Source organism: Arachis hypogaea, chromosome 5 (assembly GCF_003086295.3).
Source record: "Arachis hypogaea cultivar Tifrunner chromosome 5, arahy.Tifrunner.gnm2.J5K5, whole genome shotgun sequence".
NCBI lineage: Eukaryota > Viridiplantae > Streptophyta > Magnoliopsida > Fabales > Fabaceae > Arachis > Arachis hypogaea.
In genome coordinates, this window is record NC_092040.1 from 35,051,131 (window position 1) to 35,073,461 (window position 22,331).

General features: G+C 40.5%; 1 protein-coding gene and 1 long non-coding RNA gene across 2 annotated transcripts; both read left to right on the forward strand.

Annotated features, from left to right (window-relative positions):
* Window positions 1-14,237: 14,237 nt before the first annotated feature.
* LOC140184881 (uncharacterized) lies at window positions 14,238-15,860 on the forward strand. Its single transcript, XM_072238076.1, has 2 exons — window positions 14,238-14,979; window positions 15,181-15,860. The coding sequence occupies exons 1-2, from the start codon at window positions 14,238-14,240 to the stop codon at window positions 15,858-15,860; spliced, it is 1,422 nt and encodes a 473-aa protein (XP_072094177.1).
* Window positions 15,861-18,632: 2,772 nt separating this feature from the next.
* Window positions 18,633-19,770, forward strand: LOC140184681 (uncharacterized). The gene is made up of 3 exons (XR_011881990.1): window positions 18,633-18,720; window positions 18,968-19,063; window positions 19,299-19,770. It is a non-coding gene; the product is annotated as an uncharacterized lncRNA (long non-coding RNA).
* Window positions 19,771-22,331: the final 2,561 nt, after the last annotated feature.

Here is a 22,331-nt window from a genome sequence, read left to right on the forward strand (position 1 = left end):
TAGGGTTGGCATTAGAACTTCTATCCTTATAGTCCATTCAATGTTGACAACAATTAGGCCTTGCTTCATTTAGTCATCCCCTAAGTATAGAGGAAAATCAAATGAAAACAATTAACTTGAGTCACAAGTCCTAGCTTCACCTCATGGGAATCTAGCTTTAGTGCACTCCAAGTCAATTAGCAATCCCTAACTCTCAATCAACTATTGATACAACTATTCAATTTCTTCCAATGACCAAACCCTATGCCAAGTGTAAAAATTCTACTCCATAGCTAGTGTTGACATTTTATCAAACATGTAGTGAGCATGAAGGAAGGTCATAGTAAAATGAAGAGAAAAGTAGAATTAAAGATATTGCAATACAAGGAATTAACAACAAACAATTGTCAAGGAGCAATAATGAGGATCAAAATCTCAAAACATCAATGGAATCCAAAAAATCATAAAGTTGAATCCTAGATCCAAGGAATTTTAGCAATTACAACTACAACTTGAAATTGGAAAAGAAAACCTATTACATGAACAAAGTGGAATGAAAGTTGCAATGGATCTCACCAAGGAATGGGTAGAAATCCAGAATTTTGATGAAGAAGAACCCTAGTAAGAACTTGAGTCCTCTCTCCTCTCTCCCCCAAAAATATCTCTCAAACTAGAAAATGAACTAAGTGTCTTCTACCCTTGCCCCCTTGGTCCTCTTAAGCCTTTTCCCGCCAAAGCACTCCTCAAAAGTTAGGATCTCTAACCAACTCCACGCCTGAGTCACGTGACTTCTAAAAAAATCATATTCGAACATCGGCGCATACGCGCAAGGTACGCGTGCGCGCCATGGATGCGGTTTTGGAGTGTGCGCGGAGGCAGAACGTACGCGTGCGCGTCCATGAGGATCCTGGCTTAGCCGCTACTCAAGCCGGCTCGTGGCTTGGCTCTTAGTCTCGGCTCCACGTTGCTCTCATCTGCGCGGGCGCGTCAGGTGCACGCACGCGCCCATGCGGAAATCTCCAAAGCTCAATTCTCATGCTTCCTTCCTTTGCACCCGTCTTCCTTCTCTTTTCCTGTCCATTCCTACTCTGTATCCTGAATCCACTTAGCACACGAGTCACGGCATCGAATGGCATCAAGAGAAAAATAGAAATGTATCTATTTTAGTGCAGAATAAGCATGTTTTCATTCATGAAGCAAAACTAGGAAAAGAATGCAATTCCTCGTATTTTCATACAGAAAGTGTGTGAAATCATTGATAAACCCCTTTGAAATTAGCACAAGATAAACCCTCAAAATGGGGTTTGTCAATAACCATGACACCTAATAAGTTTTATACCTGGTGCATGAAATTTGAACTCACACAACTGAACCGACAAGTGCACCGGGTCGTCCAAGTAATACCTCAAGTGAGTGAGGGTCGATCCCACGAGGATTGTTGGATTGAGCAAGATGTGGTTATCCTGCAGATCTTAGTCAGGCGAATAGAAAGATAATTGTTGCTATTGTAGGCGCATAAAACAAATCAATAAAGAACTGATATGGAAACAATGATGGAAAATCATTTAAGGCATTGGAGATGCTTATCTTTCTGGATTAATACTTCTTACTGACTACTTTAACAATGAGTGATTCATTCAATGGCAAGGCTGTAAGTGATTAAAGTTGGGGCTAGTGATAATTAATCTCCTTTGATCCAGATCAAACGCTAGTGCTAATAGTCATCCAATATGAATGAGGGTGAAGCTCACGTAATTCAATCTCTAGTGATCCTACTCAAAATGCCACAGACAAGGTCGGATCTTTTGGATCGGAGAATGATGCTCATTATTCTAGCATTAACGCTATAGAGACCTCAATTACCCATGACTAACGAGATTTCATGTCATGTATCCCAATTAGCCCAGATATTCTATTGGAACCTGTGATGTATTCTCAAGCTGTAGCTCAATATTATCGGGCTAAGGCTTCGCAAGAGCTCGTGTAGAATAAGGGGTCATACTCTCGTTCCACCCCAAATTCAAAAAGATGAAGAATGACAATACATCATAAAATAGGATCAAACATGTGTTAAAGTAGAAAAGTAATGATATTAATCCATAGGAATGAGCAGATCTCCTATCCTTAACTCAGGAGGTTTAGTTGCTCATACTTTACAGAAAAATAGAGAAAAATGTATGATAGGTTCGAAGATCATCAACAAGAGTGATCTTCCTTCTATTTATACTAATAACTAGACCTAAAAAGATATTAATAATAATTAGAAATTATAAAAATGAGATAGACTAAGCTAAGGAGTGCGAAAATCCACTTCTGGGCCCACTTTGGTTGAGTGTTTTGTCCAAGCCTGGCATCCAACTTGGGTGAGTGGGCATTGAACCCCCATTAGGGGGTGTCCACGCTGCCTTGTGCTCCTTTGGTGGCGTTGAACGCCAGTTTTGGGCGTTCAACACTGGCCTTGGTCCTTCTTGGGCATTGAATGCCAGAGAGGGGGTAAGTTGAACGTTCAACGCCCGTTTTGGGCAGTCATTTCCATAAAAACGTGTAAACTATTATATATTGTTGGAAAGCCCTGGAAGTGAGCTTTACAACGCCGTTGAGATCGTGTCAATTGAACCTCTATAGCTCAAGATAGGCTTGTTGGAATGCATAGAGGTCAGGATTTGACAGCATCTACTATCCTTTCTTTGCCTCTGAATCAGACATTGCCAAAACTTGCCAGTTTCACCCAAAAATTACTTAAAATCATAAGAAAAATACAAAAACTCAAAGTAGCATCTAAAATGTAAATCTTGTACTAAAACCTACTAAAACATAATAAAACTTGCTAAAATGTGCTCAAAAATACTAAGAAAATGGTACTAAAAAAGGTACAAAATATCTACTCATCAATACCACAAATCATTAAATAATTACCCTCAACCTTTGATTATCTTCATTATCACCACTGAATTGAACTTAGAGGGGAAAAGAAAGTGAAAGAGACTGAGTGTCCTTGAAAAAGAAACGTGACACCTCCATGTTTTTCAACTTCGATTTTTTTTAATTCGTAACTCCAATAAAAAATCTAATCCGATAAAAGTGTTTGTATCTTCTTCCTCTACACATTGGCATCACTTTTGATCGGTAGAATTTGACGGTGACGTAGCTCTCCTACTCCTCGAGTTCGGCCTATTGGAGTTCTAGGAGGTACAGACGATTTCTGACGTTCTCTTCAGCAGCTCGGTCAAAAAGCTTCTTCGGAGTTTTTGTTGTTTTGATTTCGTACGGAGGTAGGATTTCGAAAAAATCTAACCGATTAAATTTGTGTTGAATGAGTGAATGATTGTTGTGATTGATTATTGATGGAGTTTGATTGTCTTTATATTGAATTTTGTTGATATATTATTGTATGTGATATATTAAGCTTGTGGTTCGGTCATTTTGGTGCTGTCCAAACTGTGATGATGTGGCTGATTTGGAGATTTCATTGTGTTAGTTTTTGAATAAAATTGAAAAGGTTTAATGGTCGAGAGATTATATTAAAAGTTACGAAGAATCGGTGAGCGAAACGCTTGATAACGGATAAAATCTCAAGTTAGTATTTTGATAAAAATTGAAGTAATGTTTCGATTTTGAGAAGGGGAAGAATTCAGTTTGAAAATTTTATATTAAAGGGTATAATTGTATTTTTATAGAAATATTGAGGTTAAATTGGTAATTATATGAGTTTTCGGGTATTTCGGGTAATAAATAAAGTACAGTGGGTAAGATGGATGTTTTATAAAAACTCAGGATTACTTTTATAAACATAAAATTCAAAGTATAATTTTATAAAAATATTGGGTTAAAAATAAAATATTTTAAATTTTGTGGTTTAAAACGTAATTAATAAAAGTTTTGGAGTTATCGTTAAAAGGAGCTGAGTTTTCAAGCAAAGCTTTACATATTAAATATTAGATTATCTAAATCATTTTAAAGTAAGTTAGTACTATTATTATTATTACTACTACTATTATTATTACTGTTATTATTTAATAATAATAGTATTTTTCTGAAAGACAGAACAGAGAACAGTAAAAAAAAGCACCTTTAAAATTTTCAAAAACATAGAACTAATATAAGAATATTTTGATTCCCTCTTCATAAAATACTCAGGGAAAGTTTTATAAAGATAGACTTGGCCCTTAATGAAAGAGAAAAGATAAATCGGCACGTGTGATTATGAGAATGATTGAAAGGTCACGAGAGGATAATGGAAAGTAAATAGTTATGGTGCTAATGTGAAAATGTTAAGCTGTGGGCTTTGTTTGTGAATGATTTTGCAGGGATGCCGTAAATATGGAATGGCTTTCAGGAGAAAGAGTCACATGCTTCAGCTGGAGAATCAGCACCTGCAAGTACTTGCAGATGTCATGTTCGGCATACTTTAGCTGGAGAATCAGCGTCTGCAAGAGGTTGGAATCTTGCAGAGGTTATGCCGCTGGAATGCCTTATCTGACTTGCGAGTCAAATTGTGTCGGGTGCAGGTCGAAACTGACAAATGAGCTCAGTACCTGCACTAGAGCTAGACATGCATCATACTTGTTTGCACATACTATTCTGTAATTGTGTGTGTGTGCTTCTTAACTTGTGATTTCACTGCATTCTGTGGTTTGTTATGGTTGTGCATGTGTGCTTTCTAATTTATTTCCCCCTGTATATTTGGTTTGTTAAAAGTTGTTTGTATTCTAGAATTTGTTACTGTTGACTAAGTATAATAAATAATAAAATGAACTTAACTTTTAACCCTGACCCTACTAAGAACTCCCCAGTTCTTACCCTCTATTTTCACCCATTTCAGCTACAGGTGCAAAGGCTTATTGCGAAACTGCAGGAGTATATAAGAATATGTTTGCAAGTTGAGTCTTTGTTAGAATTTAGTTTTTTCCTCGCATTGTTAGTTGGAATTTTATTCAGAGGAGTATGTTTTGTAATTGGTTTTGTATGTTATACTATAATGTATTACTAATATTAAGTATGTGGATATGTGTTATTCTGTTCTTATTGTAAAAGTTTTTAACTTTTAGTAAAATTGTCGATAGATTAACGCATAAAGGCTCAATATTAAATAGATAATAAAGGAATTAGGTTGGTAATGCCTTACTTTTGGTACTATAATGACGTACTGAAAGTTGGATCGTTAGATGTATCTTGTATTTTTTTGTAAAAATTTAGTTAATAATACTAATTCTTATAATTTAAGGTTTTTAAAACTTATGGTTTTTTTGGGGCTGTTATTTCACTTTTTGTTGGATATTTTGGGTCCGTTTTTGAAAAAAAAAATTAGTGGTTAAGTCTCTGGTCTAGTAAAACCATCTAGTATGGTCCAGTTATGTTGAATTCATCTACCTAGTCAAATCACGATTTCGTTGAACACATTGTTCAAACCGTGAAAGGTTACCCCGAGAGATTCCGATAAAGGCTCATCAAGGTAAGTTCTCGATAAATCCAGGGTTTACCAAAATGTATCAAGACTTAAAATAGATATTTTGGTGGTCGAAAATGAAGAAATATGTAGCAGTGTTCATATTGAAATGCTTCACCTGCCAGAAGGTTAAAATCGAACATCAAAAGCCATAAGAAACTCTCCAATCCCTTGAAATACCACAGTGGAAATGTGAAGCGATCACCATGAATTTCGTCTCAAGACTACTGAGAACTGTGTCAGGATATGATGCGATATGGGTAGTCGTGGATAGATTGACCAAATCTGCACACTTCTTATCTATTCGAATAGACTACTCCCTAAAAAGGTTAGCACAAGTCTACATCTGGGAGTTAGTGACATTACATAGTGTACCTTTCAGTATTGTGTCAGACAGAAATTCGCAGTTCACTTTGAGGTTTTGGAGGGCATTTTCAAAAGGCGTTTGGGACCGGCTTGTACATCAGCACTGCATATCACCCTCAAATCAACAATCAATCAAAACGCACCATCCAAACTCTAGAAGATATATTTAGATCCTGTGCTTTGGATCAAAAGGGCAGTTAGAATAGGTTCTTGTCACTTATAGAGTTTGCATATAACAATAGCTATTATGCAAATATCGAGATGGTATCGTATGAAACATTCTATGAGTGCAAGTGACAGTCGCCTCTATGCTAGTATGAAGAAGGAGAATCCAATGTTTTGGGACCGAAACTAGTTCATAAAATCACATAATAGATTAAGAGAATTCGTGATAAGATTCTGACACCACAAAGCTGGTAGAAGAGCTATGCCAATGAAGGAAGCCCCTTATAATTCGAGGAGAGTGACCACGTTTTCTTTAAAGTTACATCCACCACCAGGGTAGGTCGCAGTCTTAAGACCAAAAAGCTAAACCTTAAATATATAGGACCTTTTCAGATCCTCAAGAGAATTGGTCTAGTAGTATACCAGATAGCTCTTCTCCCGTATCTGTCAAAACTTCATAATGTATTTCATGTCTCCTAACTTAGAAAGTACGATCCCAACGAGAATCATGTTGTAGAGCCTGAGACAATACAGTTACGAAATGACTTGACATTTCGAGCACCACCAGTAAAAATAATTGAATGGAGCGTCAAGCAGTTGAAAGGAAAGACGATTTTTCTAGTAAAGATAGCCTGAGAACAAAATGGTATTGAAGAACACACATGAAAATTAGAGACTAACATGAGAACATATTTTTCACATCTATTCTCATGTAACTAAAATTTTGAAGGTAAAATTTTCTTTAATGAGAGTAGAATGTAAGAACCCGATTCTCTTTGAAATAATTTCTCAAAAATTCTATGACTCCGATAGCTTCTACAGCACAGAGTTCAATGCTTGAGGTATTTGGGATACGTGTAATGACACTCTGGCGCTCGAATAAAAAAATTAATGAATTAAGATTTTAAGTATATGTGAGTCGAATAATCATACCTGAAGTAATTGAGAGCTTCTTTTATATAATGAGATAGATAATCTGATGATGAGTAATTTTGGTGGGACTTGTTGTAACAATTAGGATAATATCTCTTATCTTAACTGACAAAATTTTTTTAATTTTTTAAAGATAGAAATTATGTCCATCAATTTATTTTATATAATTTTTATATTTTTTTAAAATAGAAAATATTTGTATTAATTTTTTCTTTATAAAAATTTTAAGTTTTAAATACTGTAATTGTCTTTGGCCTTTTATTTTTTATTTTTTAAAATAAAAATATTAAAAATTTCAACCAATAATTTTTGTATATTTTTTTAGAAAAAATAAAATATTACCCAACAATTTAACTTTTTATTTTTTTTCTCAAAAAATTACAAATGCTCCTAAATTCACCCCGTATTTTAGCAAAACTCCAATTAATCCAATATTTTAAATTTTATAAAATATTCACATATATTAAAAAATTATTCATGTCATGTGGAGCTTTTTTATATATAAATAAAATAAATTATTTATTAATATATATATAATTTATAAAACATTTATCAGTTTAAAATTTAAAATATATTTTAAATGCAATGGATACAAATTATATGAGTTAAGTAATTTAGGAGTCATTCATTATTTTAGATATGAAAAAAATTATAAATTACATTAATCTCAATTATTTTTAAAAATATTAACATAAGTAATTCTTTCTATCAAATTTTTTTCTATAATTTTAAAAAAATTATTTTGTTTTATTTAATATATTATAGACAAAAGAAAAATAGAGATATACTTATTTTGTGAAATGAATGAGATCTTAAATGCATATTAAAATTTGTTTTCATATCATGATATATGTATAGACTAAATTTTTAAAATGGTCTTTTAAATTAGATTCTGGTACTAATTCTCTGAATTTTCAATTGTATCATTTTTACCGTGGCAATGACTTATTAGATTAGCATTTCTATTTAGTGACTTAGGGCGAAAATGAGCTTGAGGACTTTTATGGAACCCAAAATTCAATTTCAAAAACTAAAATGGTGTAATTGAAAATTTAAAGATAAAATTGGTACAAGAGTCTAATCAAAAAGATCATTTTAAAAATTTAGTCTACGTGTATATATTTTGTACCCACATTCCACTGTATTCTGTTTCTGAATTTAAATCGATAAATATTCTAAATATTATTTATAAAGTAAATTACTAATTATGCCCCAAATTTATAAAACGCTGACGATAATAACTCTAATATTTGTTAACGATAATTGTATTCTCAAAATTTTAAAAACGCTACAAATAAAAATGCTACAAATTTGTCTAACTATGAGGAGAATCCTTTTCGATTAAACAGAGCTTGGTGATGTGTAGGGCTGGAAATGAGCCGAGTTGAGTCGAGCTAAACCAAGCTCAAGCTCGACTCACAAAAATTGAGCTTGGCTCACGGCTCGACTTATTAACAATCGAATCTATTTTTTAAGCTCAATCTCGACTCATCGAAAGCTTACGAACTGGTTTGAGCTCACGAGCTGGCTCAAATAATAGAAACATAAATACATAATCTATAATTCTATATTAATAAATTATAACTTGTATATTTTAAAAAAGATTTAAAAGGATAAATTTTATATATTGTTATCTATCAATAAATTATAAATTTTTTATTTATGTCCTATATTAAAATTATATATAAAAAATAAATTTTAATTTTAAATAATTAAGATCATTAATATATATGGTTATATAGTACTATTTCATATGTATATATATAATATTAAAAATATAGATTAAATGCTTATAGGATTTGTATATTAATAATTATCTATATATATAATCGAGTCAGCTCACGAGCTAATGAGCTGAGCTTATCCAAGCTCAAATTCGGCTCATTTAATTTATGAGCTCAATTTTAAGCTCAAGCTTGGCTCACTAGCTCATGAGCTTAGCTTATCGAGCTATTAATGAATTGAGCTCGAGCTAGCTCATGAGCTGGCTTGACTCACTTCCAGCTCTAGTGATGTGGCAGACGAAATTCTAACTTAGCATTTTTTAAGAGTTTCAATCTCTTTTATCCTTTATATGGAAATGAGAGAGAACATTTTTTCTAATTTTATCAAAAAGAAAAACCCTAACCATTGTTATGTATGGTGAAAGCAGAAGTATGTCCAATAATAATCGAAAGACATAAGTCAATAAAAAATGGTAGCTCCCAAGGACTTGAAGAATATGAGAACAAGTCATATAACGGGACATATTTCTGTCGTCTTCAAGTGATGGTATTGAAGTCGAAGACGAAAAAAAATCCAGAGAGATAATTTTTCAGGTGTCCTCTGTAAAAAGTACGCATGAATTTTCTGCTTCATTTGTCTCCCCTATTGAGAATGCATACATACCTTACACATAAGACACCTAAAAAACCATGTTCTTCTTCTTCCGATGAAGAATACGAAGAATGTTCCTCTCCGGCGGACAACCAACGCAAATCGCAGAATGTGGATGCTCTCCTCAGGTAAGTCATTTCAAGAGTTGTTTGCTTCGTATAATTGTGTTTAGGATATGAATCTGAGTCATAATTTTTCAAAATCAATTCGAATTTCGGAAATCGGTACTTATAGGGGCAACCTCATAGTTAGGAGGCAGTCACTGCTACCTCAAGTTCTATCAGTGGGAGGAGCAGGTGCTTGAAGAAAGCCATTTAAACCTCCGCCGTCTAATCACACTTACGATAATGATAATGCGCTTACCCGTCGCCTTTCCGCCCGCAAGAGGTTTGTCCCTTGGGGTTCTTCTACTTGTTCACCCCGACCCCCTCTCTTGGACTTGAATGCAAATGAAAATGCAAGCTCCTTTCACCTTGCCGACGACCAGCCTCACCACAAAATCAAACTTCCTTTGCCCTCTGGCATTGATCTTCTCATACTCTGGCGCTCCCTCGACGAGAATCAAACTTCCAATTTGACCACCATTGCAGTTGACCCGTTGCTTGTTCGTTTCCTTTGTCCACATCAGAGGTTCTTACTATACTCATATTGCATTTTTATGTTTGAGTCCTGGACCCATGGTTTCACATTATCTTGTGTACTATTCATCCTGCTTTCTGATACAGAGAAGGAGTTCAGTTCATGTTTGATTGTGTCTCTGGCCTGTGTAGCGCAGACAATATAGATGGATGCATTTTGGCTGATGATATGGGGTAAGCTCTTTTTTTTCATACTCCTTTTCAAAATTTCACATTATAAGGCAGACTGTGATGCTACGTCTTTTTCTTAAAACAGTTTGGGGAAGACATTGCAGTCAATTACTATTACGGCCTGGCCCAAGAAAGAACTTGGGCCTACCCGACCCGATCACCACCCGACCTCAACGGTCAGGTGACCCGAACCTATCCGACCCACGCATCCTTCCGGGACAGCTGGCCACCATAGCTGTACAAGGAAGTTTCGAAGAAGGTGGGCTCCGCCCTCCTGGGACCCACACCTGACATGGTATATAAGGGAAGGGTCCTACCCTCCCCCAAGGTACGTCACACATTCCACCTAACCTATTCCCCACCTACATACTAGCTGACTAGAGCGTCGAAGTGTCATTGCAGGTGGCACCCCCTCTTTCCTTCCGCAACGAGAGCTCAGCTATCCGGCAGATCCGAATCCAGCACGACCACGATTGAAGCGTTCTCACCCCCTCAAATATCCACCCGAACTGTCCGGTAACTGCCCTACCGAACATTGGCACCGTCTGTGGGGACTCTGTTATGGAAGTTGTGCCGGGCCTTGGAGACCAAGGCCGAGCAGCCGGCGCAGAGGCGGCAGCCTCTGTCGCTTCACCGGGAGGACGGCGAAGGCCCCCCCGGCAACGCATCGAACCGCGCACAAGGACGCAAGAGACGTGACCTTTCGGAGGAACTGGCGGTGACAGCGCCCGAATAATGCAGGAGCTACGCCACAGAGTCCAGAACCTGGAACGACAACTAGCTGATCAGGAGCACGATCGACGGATCACCGATCCTACTTACTCCCCGTCCTCAGAGAGCCGGGAGAGAGATTCCCACCGGAGTCACCCTCGGCATGCCTCCGCTTCCAAAACGGAAGCGGAAAGCACCCGAGAAGACTCTCCCATTCTGAGAAGACGAAATGACACAATCATCTACTCCCGAGGTAGGGAAACGTACCACACGGGACGAGATCGCGAAGGCGGGGAAGGAAGGCCCGTGAGGACGTGGCAACCCGTGATAATAGGCACCACCCCGTTCCATCGGTCCATCCTTGAGGTCCGGTTGCCGAAGCACTTCGACAAACCAACGAACATGAGGTACGATGGAACCCAAGACCCTCTGGAACACCTCACGGCTTTCGAGGCTAGAATGAATCTAGAGGGAGTAGGGGATGAGGTGAGGTGCCGGGCCTTCCCGGTAACCTTAGCCGGACCCGCGATCCGATGGTTTAACGGCATCCCGCAGGGATCCATCTATGGATTCTCGGACATCAGCCGTGCCTTCTTGGCTCAGTTCACAACGCGAATAGCAAAGGCAAAACACCCGATCAATCTGCTCGGGATAACCCAAAGACCCGGTGAGCCGACCAGAAAATACCTGGATCGCTTTAATGACAAATGCTTGGAAATTAACAGCCTAACCGACTCAGTGGCCAGCCTTTGCCTGACGAACGGCCTCCTGAACGTGGACTTCCGAAAACACCTTACCACGAAACCGGTTTGGACGATGCACGAAATCCAAACGGTGGCTAAGGAATACATAAACGACGAAGAAGTCAGCCAGGTCGTGGCCGCCAATAAACGGCACTCCAGCTGCAATCAACCTAGGCAACAGGGTAATGGGGAGAGACACAAAGAACAAGCTAAGGAGGGAGGGCCGACCAGGGCACACAAACCGTTTCCCCGGATCGGGAAGTTCACCAACTACACTCCACTCGCTCTTCCCATCGTGGAAGTTTACCAGCAAATAGCCGAGAGAGAGATCTTGTCGAAGCCCCGACCACTCAAAGACCGTACGGGGGGAACAAGAGCCTCTACTGTGACTACCACAAGGGCTATGGACACCAAACACAAGACTGCTTTGACCTGAGGGATGCATTAGAGCAAGCAATAAGAGATGGCAAACTCTCTGAATTCTCCCATCTCATACGGGAGCCGAGGAGATAGCAACGCGACCAAGACAGTGAAGAGGCCAAGACCCGAACGGCAAAGCGGCGACAAGAGCCAGAAGACAAAAACCACGGTCTCACAGTGATAAACGTAGTAACCGCCAAAAACACCGCGCCGAGGTCTAGGTTAGCTCACAGGAAAGACGCCAAAATTCTGGTGGTCTCCTCCGCCCCAATGCGAAGTTCCAAGAAGCCCCCATGCGTCTCCTTTGTCCCCGAAGACCAATGGTTCGACGAGGCACCCGAAAACCCACCTATGGTCATCACGGCCAGGGTGGGAACCGGCCTCGTCAAACGGATCCTTGTCGACACGGGGGCAGACTCGAACATCATGTTTTGCAATATCTTCGACGCTCTAGGATTAAGGGACACTGACCTATCATCGCACCAACACGGGGTCATCGGATTAGGCGACCACTTCATCAAGCCAGACGGAGTAATACCCCTGCCGATCTCTGTGGGACAGGCACAGGGCCGAAGATCGGCAATGGCCGAATTCGTGGTTCTCCGAGATTCCACAGCCTACAACATCATCTTAGGGAGGAGGACGATCAATGATGTTGAAGCGATAATCAACACGAAGCTTCTAGTCATGAAGTTTGTTACCGACGATGGGTCCGTGGGATCCATAAGGGGAGATCTGGAAACGGCAGTCGCTTGCGACAATGCCAGCATGTCCTTAAGGAAGAAATTTAAGGAAGCGTCGGGGGTGTTCTTAGCTGACCTAGACGCCAGGGTAGACGACAAGCCCAGACCGGAACCAGAAGGGGACCTGGAAAAGTTCAGGGTCGGCGACACGGAGGAAAAGTTCACGTTCGTCAACAGGAACCTCCCACATGAATTGAAGGAGCCCTTGGTAGAAATGATCAGGGCCAATGGGGATCTGTTTGCCTGGACCCCGGCTGACATACCGGGCATAGACCCCGAAATTATGTCACACCACCTGGCCGTGAAGTCGGATGCGCGCCCGGTAGCCCAACGGAGACGAAAGATGTCGCAGGAGAGGGCAGAGAAGGTGGCCAGGCAGACGGCCAGCCTCCTAGAAGCAAGTTTCATACGAGAACTAGACTACTCGACATGGCTCTCGAATGTAGTTCTAGTAAAAAAGCACAGTGGCAAATGGAGAATGTGCGTAGACTACTCCGACCTTAACAAGGCATGCCCAAAAGATTGTTTCTCCCCTCCCAACATAGATGCACTCGTCGACACTGCGGCAGCCTACCGCTATCTGAGCTTCATGGACGCCTACTCCGGCTACAATCAGATACCGATGCACTGTCCCGACGAGGACAAGACAGCGTTTATAACGCCGGGAGGAACCTTCTGTTATAAGGTGATGCCCTTCGGGCTAAAAAACGCAGGAGCAACATACCAGAGGCTGATGAATAAGATATTCCACGACCTCATAGGCAAGACTGTGGAGGTCTATGTGGACGACATCCTCGCAAAGACAACGCGACCTGATGACCTCCTGAGTGACCTGGCAAATGTATTCGCCTCTCTCCGACAACACGGCATGAGTCTCAATCCCCTCAAATGTGCCTTCGCTATGGAAGCTGGAAAGTTCCTAGGATTCATGATAACCCAAAGAGGGGTAGAAGCTAACCCGGAGAAATGCCAAGCGATCCTCCAGATGAAGAGCCCGGGTTGTATCAAGGACGTCCAGAGATTGGCAGGACGACTGACCTCGTTATCCCTTTTTCTCGGAGCCTCGGCAGCAAAGGCCCTGCCTTTCTTTAATCTCATGAAGAAAGGGATAGCGTTCGAGTGGACGCCCGCGTGCGAGGAAGCTTTTAGACATTTCAAGGAAATCCTGGCGGCACCCCCAGTTCTCGGAAAGCCAAAGGTCGGAGAGCCGCTGTACCTATACCTCGCCATAACAGGAGAAGCCCTGGCCGGGGTTCTGGTAAGAGAAGAAGGGAGGGCTCAACAACCGGTCTATTTCATGAGCAGAGCCCTACAAGGGGCAGAACTAAGGTACAACAAACTGGAAAAGCTAGCTCTAGCACTCTTGACCTCTTCACGGAGGTTAAAACAATACTTCCAAAGTCACCGAATCGTCATAAGAACGGACCAAGGGATCCGACAAGTGCTCCAAAAACCCGACCTGGCGGGAAGGATGATGACTTGATCCATCGAACTTTCCCAATATGAAATACGGTACGAGCCCCGGCAAGCAATCAAGGCGCAAGCAATGGCAGATTTTCTAGTAGAAGTAACGGGAGACCCAACCGAAGAAACGAGCGCACGATGGAAGCTCCACGTGGACGGAGCCTCCCACCAGACCTCTGGGGGCGCCGGGATCATCCTGGAAAGCCCAGCTGGAGTTGTATACAAGCAGTCGATCAGGTTCGAATTTCCCGTCTCGAACAACCAGGCAGAATACGAAGCCCTCATAGGGGGCTTAACCCTAGCAGCGGAAGTCAGAGCAACAAGGCTGGAAATATGCAGCGATTCGCAGGTCGTCACCTCCCAAGTAAATAGGAGCTATCAAGCCAGAGACTCATTATTACAAAAGTACTTGGAAAAAGTCAAGGATTTAAGCCAAAAGTTTGAGGAGGTCACGATCCACCACGTGCCCAGAGAAAGGAACACACGGGCAGATCTCCTATCAAAATTGGCCAGCACTAAACCGGGAGAAGGCAACCGGTCTCTCATCCAAGGTATGGCGAGGGAGCCGGCGGTCACCCTGCATCTATCAAGGCTAGGTTCTTCATGGCTAGACCCCATCACCAGCTTCTTAGAAAATGGCAAACTCCCCGACGACGAAAAGGATGTCGCGAAACTGAGAAGAGAAGCGGCTAAATACGCGGTCATTCAAGGACAGCTATTCAAGAAAGGGCTCAACCAGCCCCTACTGAAATGCTTACACCCCGACCAGACGGACTACGTCCTCAGGGAAGTCCATGAAGGCTGCTGCGGACATCACATAGGGGGCAAAGCCTTAGCAAGAAAGTTAATCCGGGCTAGGTACTATTGGCCATCAATGATGGAAGACTCTAAAGAATTCATCAGAAAATGCACCAAGTGTCAAGAGAACGCCAATTTTCACAGGGCACCGGCCTCAGAGCTAAGCCTGTTAACGGCCTCCCGACCATTCGCATAATGGGGAATTGATCTCCTGGGACCTTTTCCAGTTGGCCCCGGACAAGTCAAGTACCTCATAGTCGCCATTGACTACTACACCAAATGGATAGAGGCCGAGCCGTTGGCTAGCATATCCTCATCCAATTGCAGGAAATTCATGTGGAGACAGGTGATAACGCGATTCGGGATCCCGGAGATCGTTATCTCAGACAACGGCACACAATTTACCGACAAGAAGTTCACGGAGTTTCTCACCGGCCTGGGTATAAGACAGAAGTTCTCCTTGGTAGAACACCCCCAAACGAACGGACAGGTGGAGTCCGCGAACAAGATTATCCTGTTAGGGCTTAAGAAGCGACTGGATAATAAAAAAGGCGCTTGGGCAGACGAGCTTGCCTCAGTCCTCTGGTCTTACCGAACAACTGAACAGACCTCCACCAAGGAGACCCCCTTCCGACTAACATATGGGTTAGATGCAATAATACCCGTAGAGGTCGGGGAACCGAGCCCGCGACTACTCCTGAAAGGAGTAGGGGAAGCCGTGGAGAAGGACCTGATAGATGAAGCCAGAGAAATGACCCATCTGACAGAAACAGTGCTAAAACAAAGAGTGGCCCTACGCTACAACGCCAAAGTGCTCAAAAGAGAGTTTGAACCAAACTATCTCGTCCTAAGGTGCAACGACATCGGCTTGCTGACCCCAGGAGAAGGCAAACTGGCCGCAAACTAGGAAGGCCCCTATAGAGTCAAAGAAGTGATGGGTAAAGGCGCTTTCAAGCTGGAAAGGCTCGATGGCAAAGAAGTCCCAAGAACGTGGAACGCGAACAACTTGAGAAGGTTTTACTCCTAGCACATGAGGTGACATACCGACCAACCGAGCTAAGTATTTAATGCGTCTGAATTGTACTTTTCGTTAGGGCCTTTTACGCAATTTCCGAATAAGATATACTTGTGCAAATTTTTCTCTCTTTTGTTTTGTTCCACTACGCAAGCGAAAACCCCCCAACTCAACAACAACGCGCGGCCCCGGGACTGATCACCCCGGAAGCCCATCAATTACCACAATACAAAACGGTTATACAAAAAGCCACGACCCGGCTCAACCAACTTAGCCGGAATACCACCAATACGGCAAGACGAATGACAATCGCAAACCAATAACGGTGAATATAAACGACTACACAACCAGTCGAATAAAAAAGTGTTGATTATAATAACACGGGCAAACAACCCAGTAAAACAACAGTTCGCAAAAGCCAAAACGGCCAACCAAAAGTTTCATACAGGACGAAAGGAATCATTTTTTGGGAACGTCAATAATCTTGCCGTCTTTGATCACCTTGAAGACCCCGATTGCCGACGTATCAAAGTCAGGAGCAACAACTTTGACCTGAGCTTTAAGGGCCTCCTCGGTTGCCAGGATCGCGCCCTTCCCCTGCTTGACGACGTCTTTGTACTTTGTTTTCAACGCTGCCAGTTCAGCTTCGACAGCTTGCTTCTCCTTCTCCATCGCGGCCACCCGCCCTTGTGCCGCGCTAACCTGACTCTCTAAAGTCATCTCGCGCTCAACAAGACGTGAAACCGTAGCGTCCGACTCTTCCAACTTCTTCTCAGCGGTAGCGACCTTCTTCTCGGTAGCAGTAGCTTTCTTCTTGGCGGCGTCAAGCTTCTCATTAGATTGGGTTAGCTGCTCCCGGAGAGTCTCAACTTCGCGTTTAAGCTCATTATTAGCCTTTCCAGCAGACTCCAATCTCCTGCGGAGAGATTCCATCCCAGACAGCTCGAACTCGGCTTTTCGAGCTATCACTGCGCCGCGCAAGAGGGTACGATACATCCACGTCGCTTGCCCGGCAAGGGATGACTTATGAAAGTGCTCTTCAGTACCAGGAATCAGCTGAGAATCTATAAAGTTCCCGGCGTCAAAATTCTTCTCCATCACAGTAAGAACCCCCTCAGGACTGCTAGACATCTTCCTCTTCCTTTTGAGGCTAGGTACCTCCTCCACCTCGTCATCGGCAGCAGGGTTGGACGTTGAACCCCCAGTGCCGACCATCTCGCAGAAGGGGGAAACGCGAACCTCCTTGTCACCTTGAACCAAGGCACCTTGAGCCGAGGTACCGGTCTCGTCGGTCGCAGCCCCTTGCTCGGAAGCGGCCTTGTCCTCCGGGGGAGCAGCAGACTTCTCATTGCCCGCCTCGTCGTCACTCGCACATAGGAAGGTTTGGAACAAGTTAGGGAGACCCGTTATCTCGGCAGACATTCCCACTGTAAAAGAAAAAGAAGTCCGTTAGTCGCAATGAGTTATTAGGAAAAGCAAGAAACTAAAAGACAAATATAGCTCCGACCGGCCTCCCGGTCACCCATGAGGAGGTGAGGATTCACGTGATTCCTCCCAAAGATTGCCAACAACACATCGGCAATCTTCTTGTCCACCGCAGATATGCCCTTATAGGATACTTTAACAAAGGCATTGGACCCTGCCCCGAAGCTCCAATAAGTCGGGATGAGGTGTGCCCCCTCCAACGACAACCAAAAGGGATGACGACCTTTGACAGGGCGGACCTTGAAATATTTATCCTTAAATCCGTGATAGGAGTCCTCAAACAGACCAAAAATCCTCCGACCTTGGGCAGACCGGAGGGACATGAACCCCTTCTTGTGTTTCCCTTCCTTCGAAGGGTTCGTAAGATTGAAAAAGAAAAGAAAAACATCTACAGACACCAGCAGCTCGAGATATTCACAAACCATCTCGAAACAGCGGATTGAAGCCCAACTGTTCGGATGCAACTGCGACGGCGCCACGGAAACCCGACCTAGAAGCGCCATTTGGAAAGCGAAAAATGGTATACGGACCCCCACTTGAGTAAACATGGATTTGTAGAACCAAATCCAATCGGCAACTCGGGGAGCGTGGAAGTTGAGCTCGTACAAGCGTTCATGAGGAGCCGGGACGAAGACGTCGTAATTGGCCTCCTCGTCGGTCCCTCCACATAAGTACTCGTTTTGACGGAACTCGGTGAGCTCCTCCTCGCCCATTTGGTTGGGAGAGTCCCTTACATCAGAAACAACCCAGGCGTAGGGGTCGTACGCCGCGGGAGAAGGGGAAGCCCGGGAGGCGGTGCGAGCCATACCTACATGAGGGGACCATCCAGTCAGTCTAAGAGGTCGGGTGCTCGGAGCGAATACAGAAGCTACCCCCACACTATTCCCCAACTAAGGCTAAACATGGTTAAAAACATAAAAGGCCCAAACAAAGTTACACTAAGAATGGCAACCCCCCCTTAAGACCTAAGATCAACCATCATGCAAGATAAACATACGGCATTGGCAGCTCTTCCTGTACTTCCTGAGTCAGGCATTGGCAGCTCTTCCATGTAAACGTAGAATTCTATTGTCAGGAACTCCTTTGCAGGTGAGATTCTATGCATGTATAGCTCTTTGTGTTTCGGGCTACAATCCTAAATAACCATTTATGTTTATACTTTTATGGACATATTTTGCAAAATGACTTGGAGGAATTCTTTGCAATGGTTAATTTTACTAATCCTGGAATACTGGGTGATATTGCCAATTTTCGACGTTACTATGAGGTGCATTGATCACTTTATATTTTATTTTTTGGATACAAGTCAAAAGCCCAAGCTCTTATTTAGTCAGAATGTTCTGCTAATTTGGAAAGCAGAGCCATTCACTTGTTAAATATTAGGCTATAGTGTACCCAAACTAATAGAACAAACCAATCTATGAAAGCTCCTTTTAGAGTATGCTGCTGAAAATGAGTTTTATACCCTTCTCTTGCGTTTCTGATTTTAAACGTGTCCTACTTGCATTTTAAAGGCTCCAATCATCAGTGGAAGAGAACCTAATGCCACTACAGAAGAGAAGAAGCTAGGTGCTGAACGCTCTGCAGAATTAAGTGCCAAAGTAAATCGGGTATTAATTATTTCTTCGCCTATGTTTGTGAGCTGGTTATCACCCCCTGATTTTAAAGAGTTCTGTATTATCCATCTGTGGTCACTGCAGATGTAATTCAGCTTGATAGCTGGAATAAGTAGTTATTACCAAGTTAGAACTGATACATATTATAGTGCCCCTGGTTTCTTTCGTGCTCTGATTAAAAATATACTCTTTATCTCCTTATTATTAACTGGCTGGTATGTCGTTGCAGTTCATATTAAGAAGGACTAATGCATTATTATCTAATCACTTGCCACCAAAGGTATTATAGTTTTCTTTATCTGCATGGCAAACTAACTGATCTATTTCACTTTTCACTTACATATAAGTGCTCAAAAGAATCAATCATATGAATGGATTATTTCTTTCTCTGAATTTTCAGTATTATTTGTTTTTGAAATGCTACATTTATAAATAACTAGCACTGTAGTTTTCCTCTCTCAATGTTCTTAATTAAAAAGTAAAAGGAAACATGTGTCTTGTTGAGTATTATAATATTTGAACATAAAATTCAAGGTCCTTAAAAGAAACAAAGACAACTGTTCACAGGTCATTGTGTTTAGAAGTGACACTTGATCAATATCCAATTATCCAATTATCCAAATATCACAGGTCACAGGTTACTTGCTCATTTACGTCAGAGAACAACTCATTGCATTGTCTTGGTCTCAAACTACACTCAGGTATATTACTAAAAAAGAATATAGAAAGTTGGGGTACTCGTGTTGGGTACTAGATTTAGATAACTGGTTTTAATTATGTGATTGTTCAAAAACTTCAAATATAGTACTTTTGTGTGAAATAATTTGTTTAATTTACTAAAGGAAATTTGTAGTTTTTGTGGTCAGTAATGATGCCATTCAAATAAAATCTCTAATATCATATATAAAGAACATAATGGAAGTATTGTTGTTGTATATTATTATTGGTTACTGATTTACTGCTTGACAATTAAAGGTGTCAGGGGTTGGTTCAACCCAACGATAGATGTGTTTCAGGTTCCATTTCAATCTAATCTCATACTTGGGTTGGGTCATCCCAATCTAACCCTTAACAGACTAGTTGGGTCAGGTCAATAAGTTGGATTGCATTGAAAATGAAGAATTTTTAAATTAAGAGATATGTGTAGAGTCATGGGTGTGTAAATTTTCACAAAACCAAAAGCAACCTAGCCTTGAGATAATGATGAAACATCTAAGGGAATTTTGCTATGACAATTCTATAAATTGTATGAATAATATTGGATATCTTAATAATGTTGAGTGTGTTAATAATTGGTCCATGCATATGTAAGATGTGATAACATTAGTTTTGATCGTCTCATGTAGATTACCATGTCTTTCTGACTTATTACATGTTGCCCTCCGAAAATTTATTGACACATGAGGTTCACTGTAGAAAAACTTTCAATCATTCACAATCTATTTGTTCCTTATTGCAATGGCATCATCTCCTTTAATCCCTAAGAAAACCTGATGTGGAGCAAGATACATACTATAAGCTGTCAAAGCTGGCATAGACACATTTAAGGAACACTGACAATGAATCATGGATGGGAATGAGTTTTGTCAACTTCTGCCATGAACCAACCTTGACACTCATATTTTATCTTGCCAAGCTCTGGTAGAATGTTATCCGAGAAATAAAGATACTAACCCAAGAAAAGGAAATACAGCGAGCAACATTCTCTGACTGTTTCATGGTTTAATTAGGCTTGAATAGACCCTGCTAGGCAATACAGAACCTAGAACATCAAAGACTAATGGAGAGAAATGAGAATCCTATTTATCTTACACGTATGTACAGGTTCAAGCTCACTCTTGCGGTTAGAGATGGAACATTTGTGCCTCTCATTTAATGCATAATTAGACTAATTGTCAATTATTAATATTTTCAATCATTCTAATTGTCAATCATTATGATATAATTTTTAATCAAACATAATCAATGGTAAATTGATATTGATATAAAGTTATTAACAATAAAAAATTAAACATAAATTTATAATTCTAATTGCCATACCATAAATAACTTTGTTAAAATGTTCTATAATGCACATGTGTATTAATTAGTGACAAATTGATATCGATATCAATACTTAACTTTTATAATTAATTTCATGCTACTAAAGATTATATATATTGTTTCTTTTATAGTTCATGAGTCTAAGTTTGAAAGTCAAAGCATTTTATTAAATTTTTTTGTTTGTTATTCTTCCTTGACTACTTCATAGAATAAGAATGTATTTTTCGTTTTTCATTAAAGTTGATCATTTTAAGGTACAAATTATAATTTTTTATGATATTTTTTATGTAGTCATTCTATTAATATTATGTTGATAATTGTTCTTACTCAAACTTATTCTTTTTGTTTATCGAAAAATTGCTTTGGAGAAGCTTTATAGGCCAAGATCAAATTCCATCCATTCCATACTTTCTACGTCTATTCGAAAATTTTCGAAGTAGAGCATATAATGAAATTGAATTTCCTCAATTTAAGTTCAGTTTTGTTATAATTGTGTCAAGTTTGGAGATGCAATTCCAAAAATTGAAACTGTATTTAAATTTCCTTCTTTTAACCTTTTCGCAATAAAATAATTTTATAACATATTATGATTTTTAAAAAAAAAAAAAAAACTATCGGCCTTCTAGTGCGTCAATGCAATGCCATTGATGTGAACAAAGGTCAATTTAATTTTTTGGTGTGGCTATTCTATACCTTGTCGCAATACATGGATAACGGATGATGAAGTTTATTTAACAAGATGATTGTTTGCATTTGCATAAATTCTAAATGTTGGAGCTGATGACATTGTTTCAGTTGGACGTCGTTACGAAAATTACTTTAATCTATATGTGTCTAATGACTAGAATAGTTTAAATATTTTTTAAATAATTTAGTTCTAATATTAGTATTTGATTAAATTAGTTATAGAAAAATTTAAATTGTTGCCTCAATTTATATATTACCATTTTATCCGAAGATTACCTGAAACGGTGATTTGGACCTGAACGTGAGGTCCAGACTCTTTCTGAGACCGTGTCTAACTTGTACTGATGTTGAAGTGCCACCGTCTAAGTTCTTCGTGAAGAGGTGGGAGGTGGTACCTGCAAGAAACTCCGATGCTTAAGTTAACAAGGACTTTAAGCATGTTTTTAGTGGATTAGGACTTGAATATACCTGAAGAGTGTCAGTGTATTTATAGTAGAATAGATAACTACCTTATGGGGTTGTTTCACCTTTG

Excerpts from the sequence above, each read along its gene's own strand:
- LOC140184881 (XM_072238076.1), top strand. The coding sequence starts at position 14,238 with ATGGCAGATTTTCTAGTAGAAGTAACGGGAGACCCAACCGAAGAAACG. Across the intron at positions 14,980-15,180 it reads CTGCGGACATCACATAGGGG|TTGGCCCCGGACAAGTCAAG; the intron begins GCAAAGCCTTAG and ends GACCTTTTCCAG.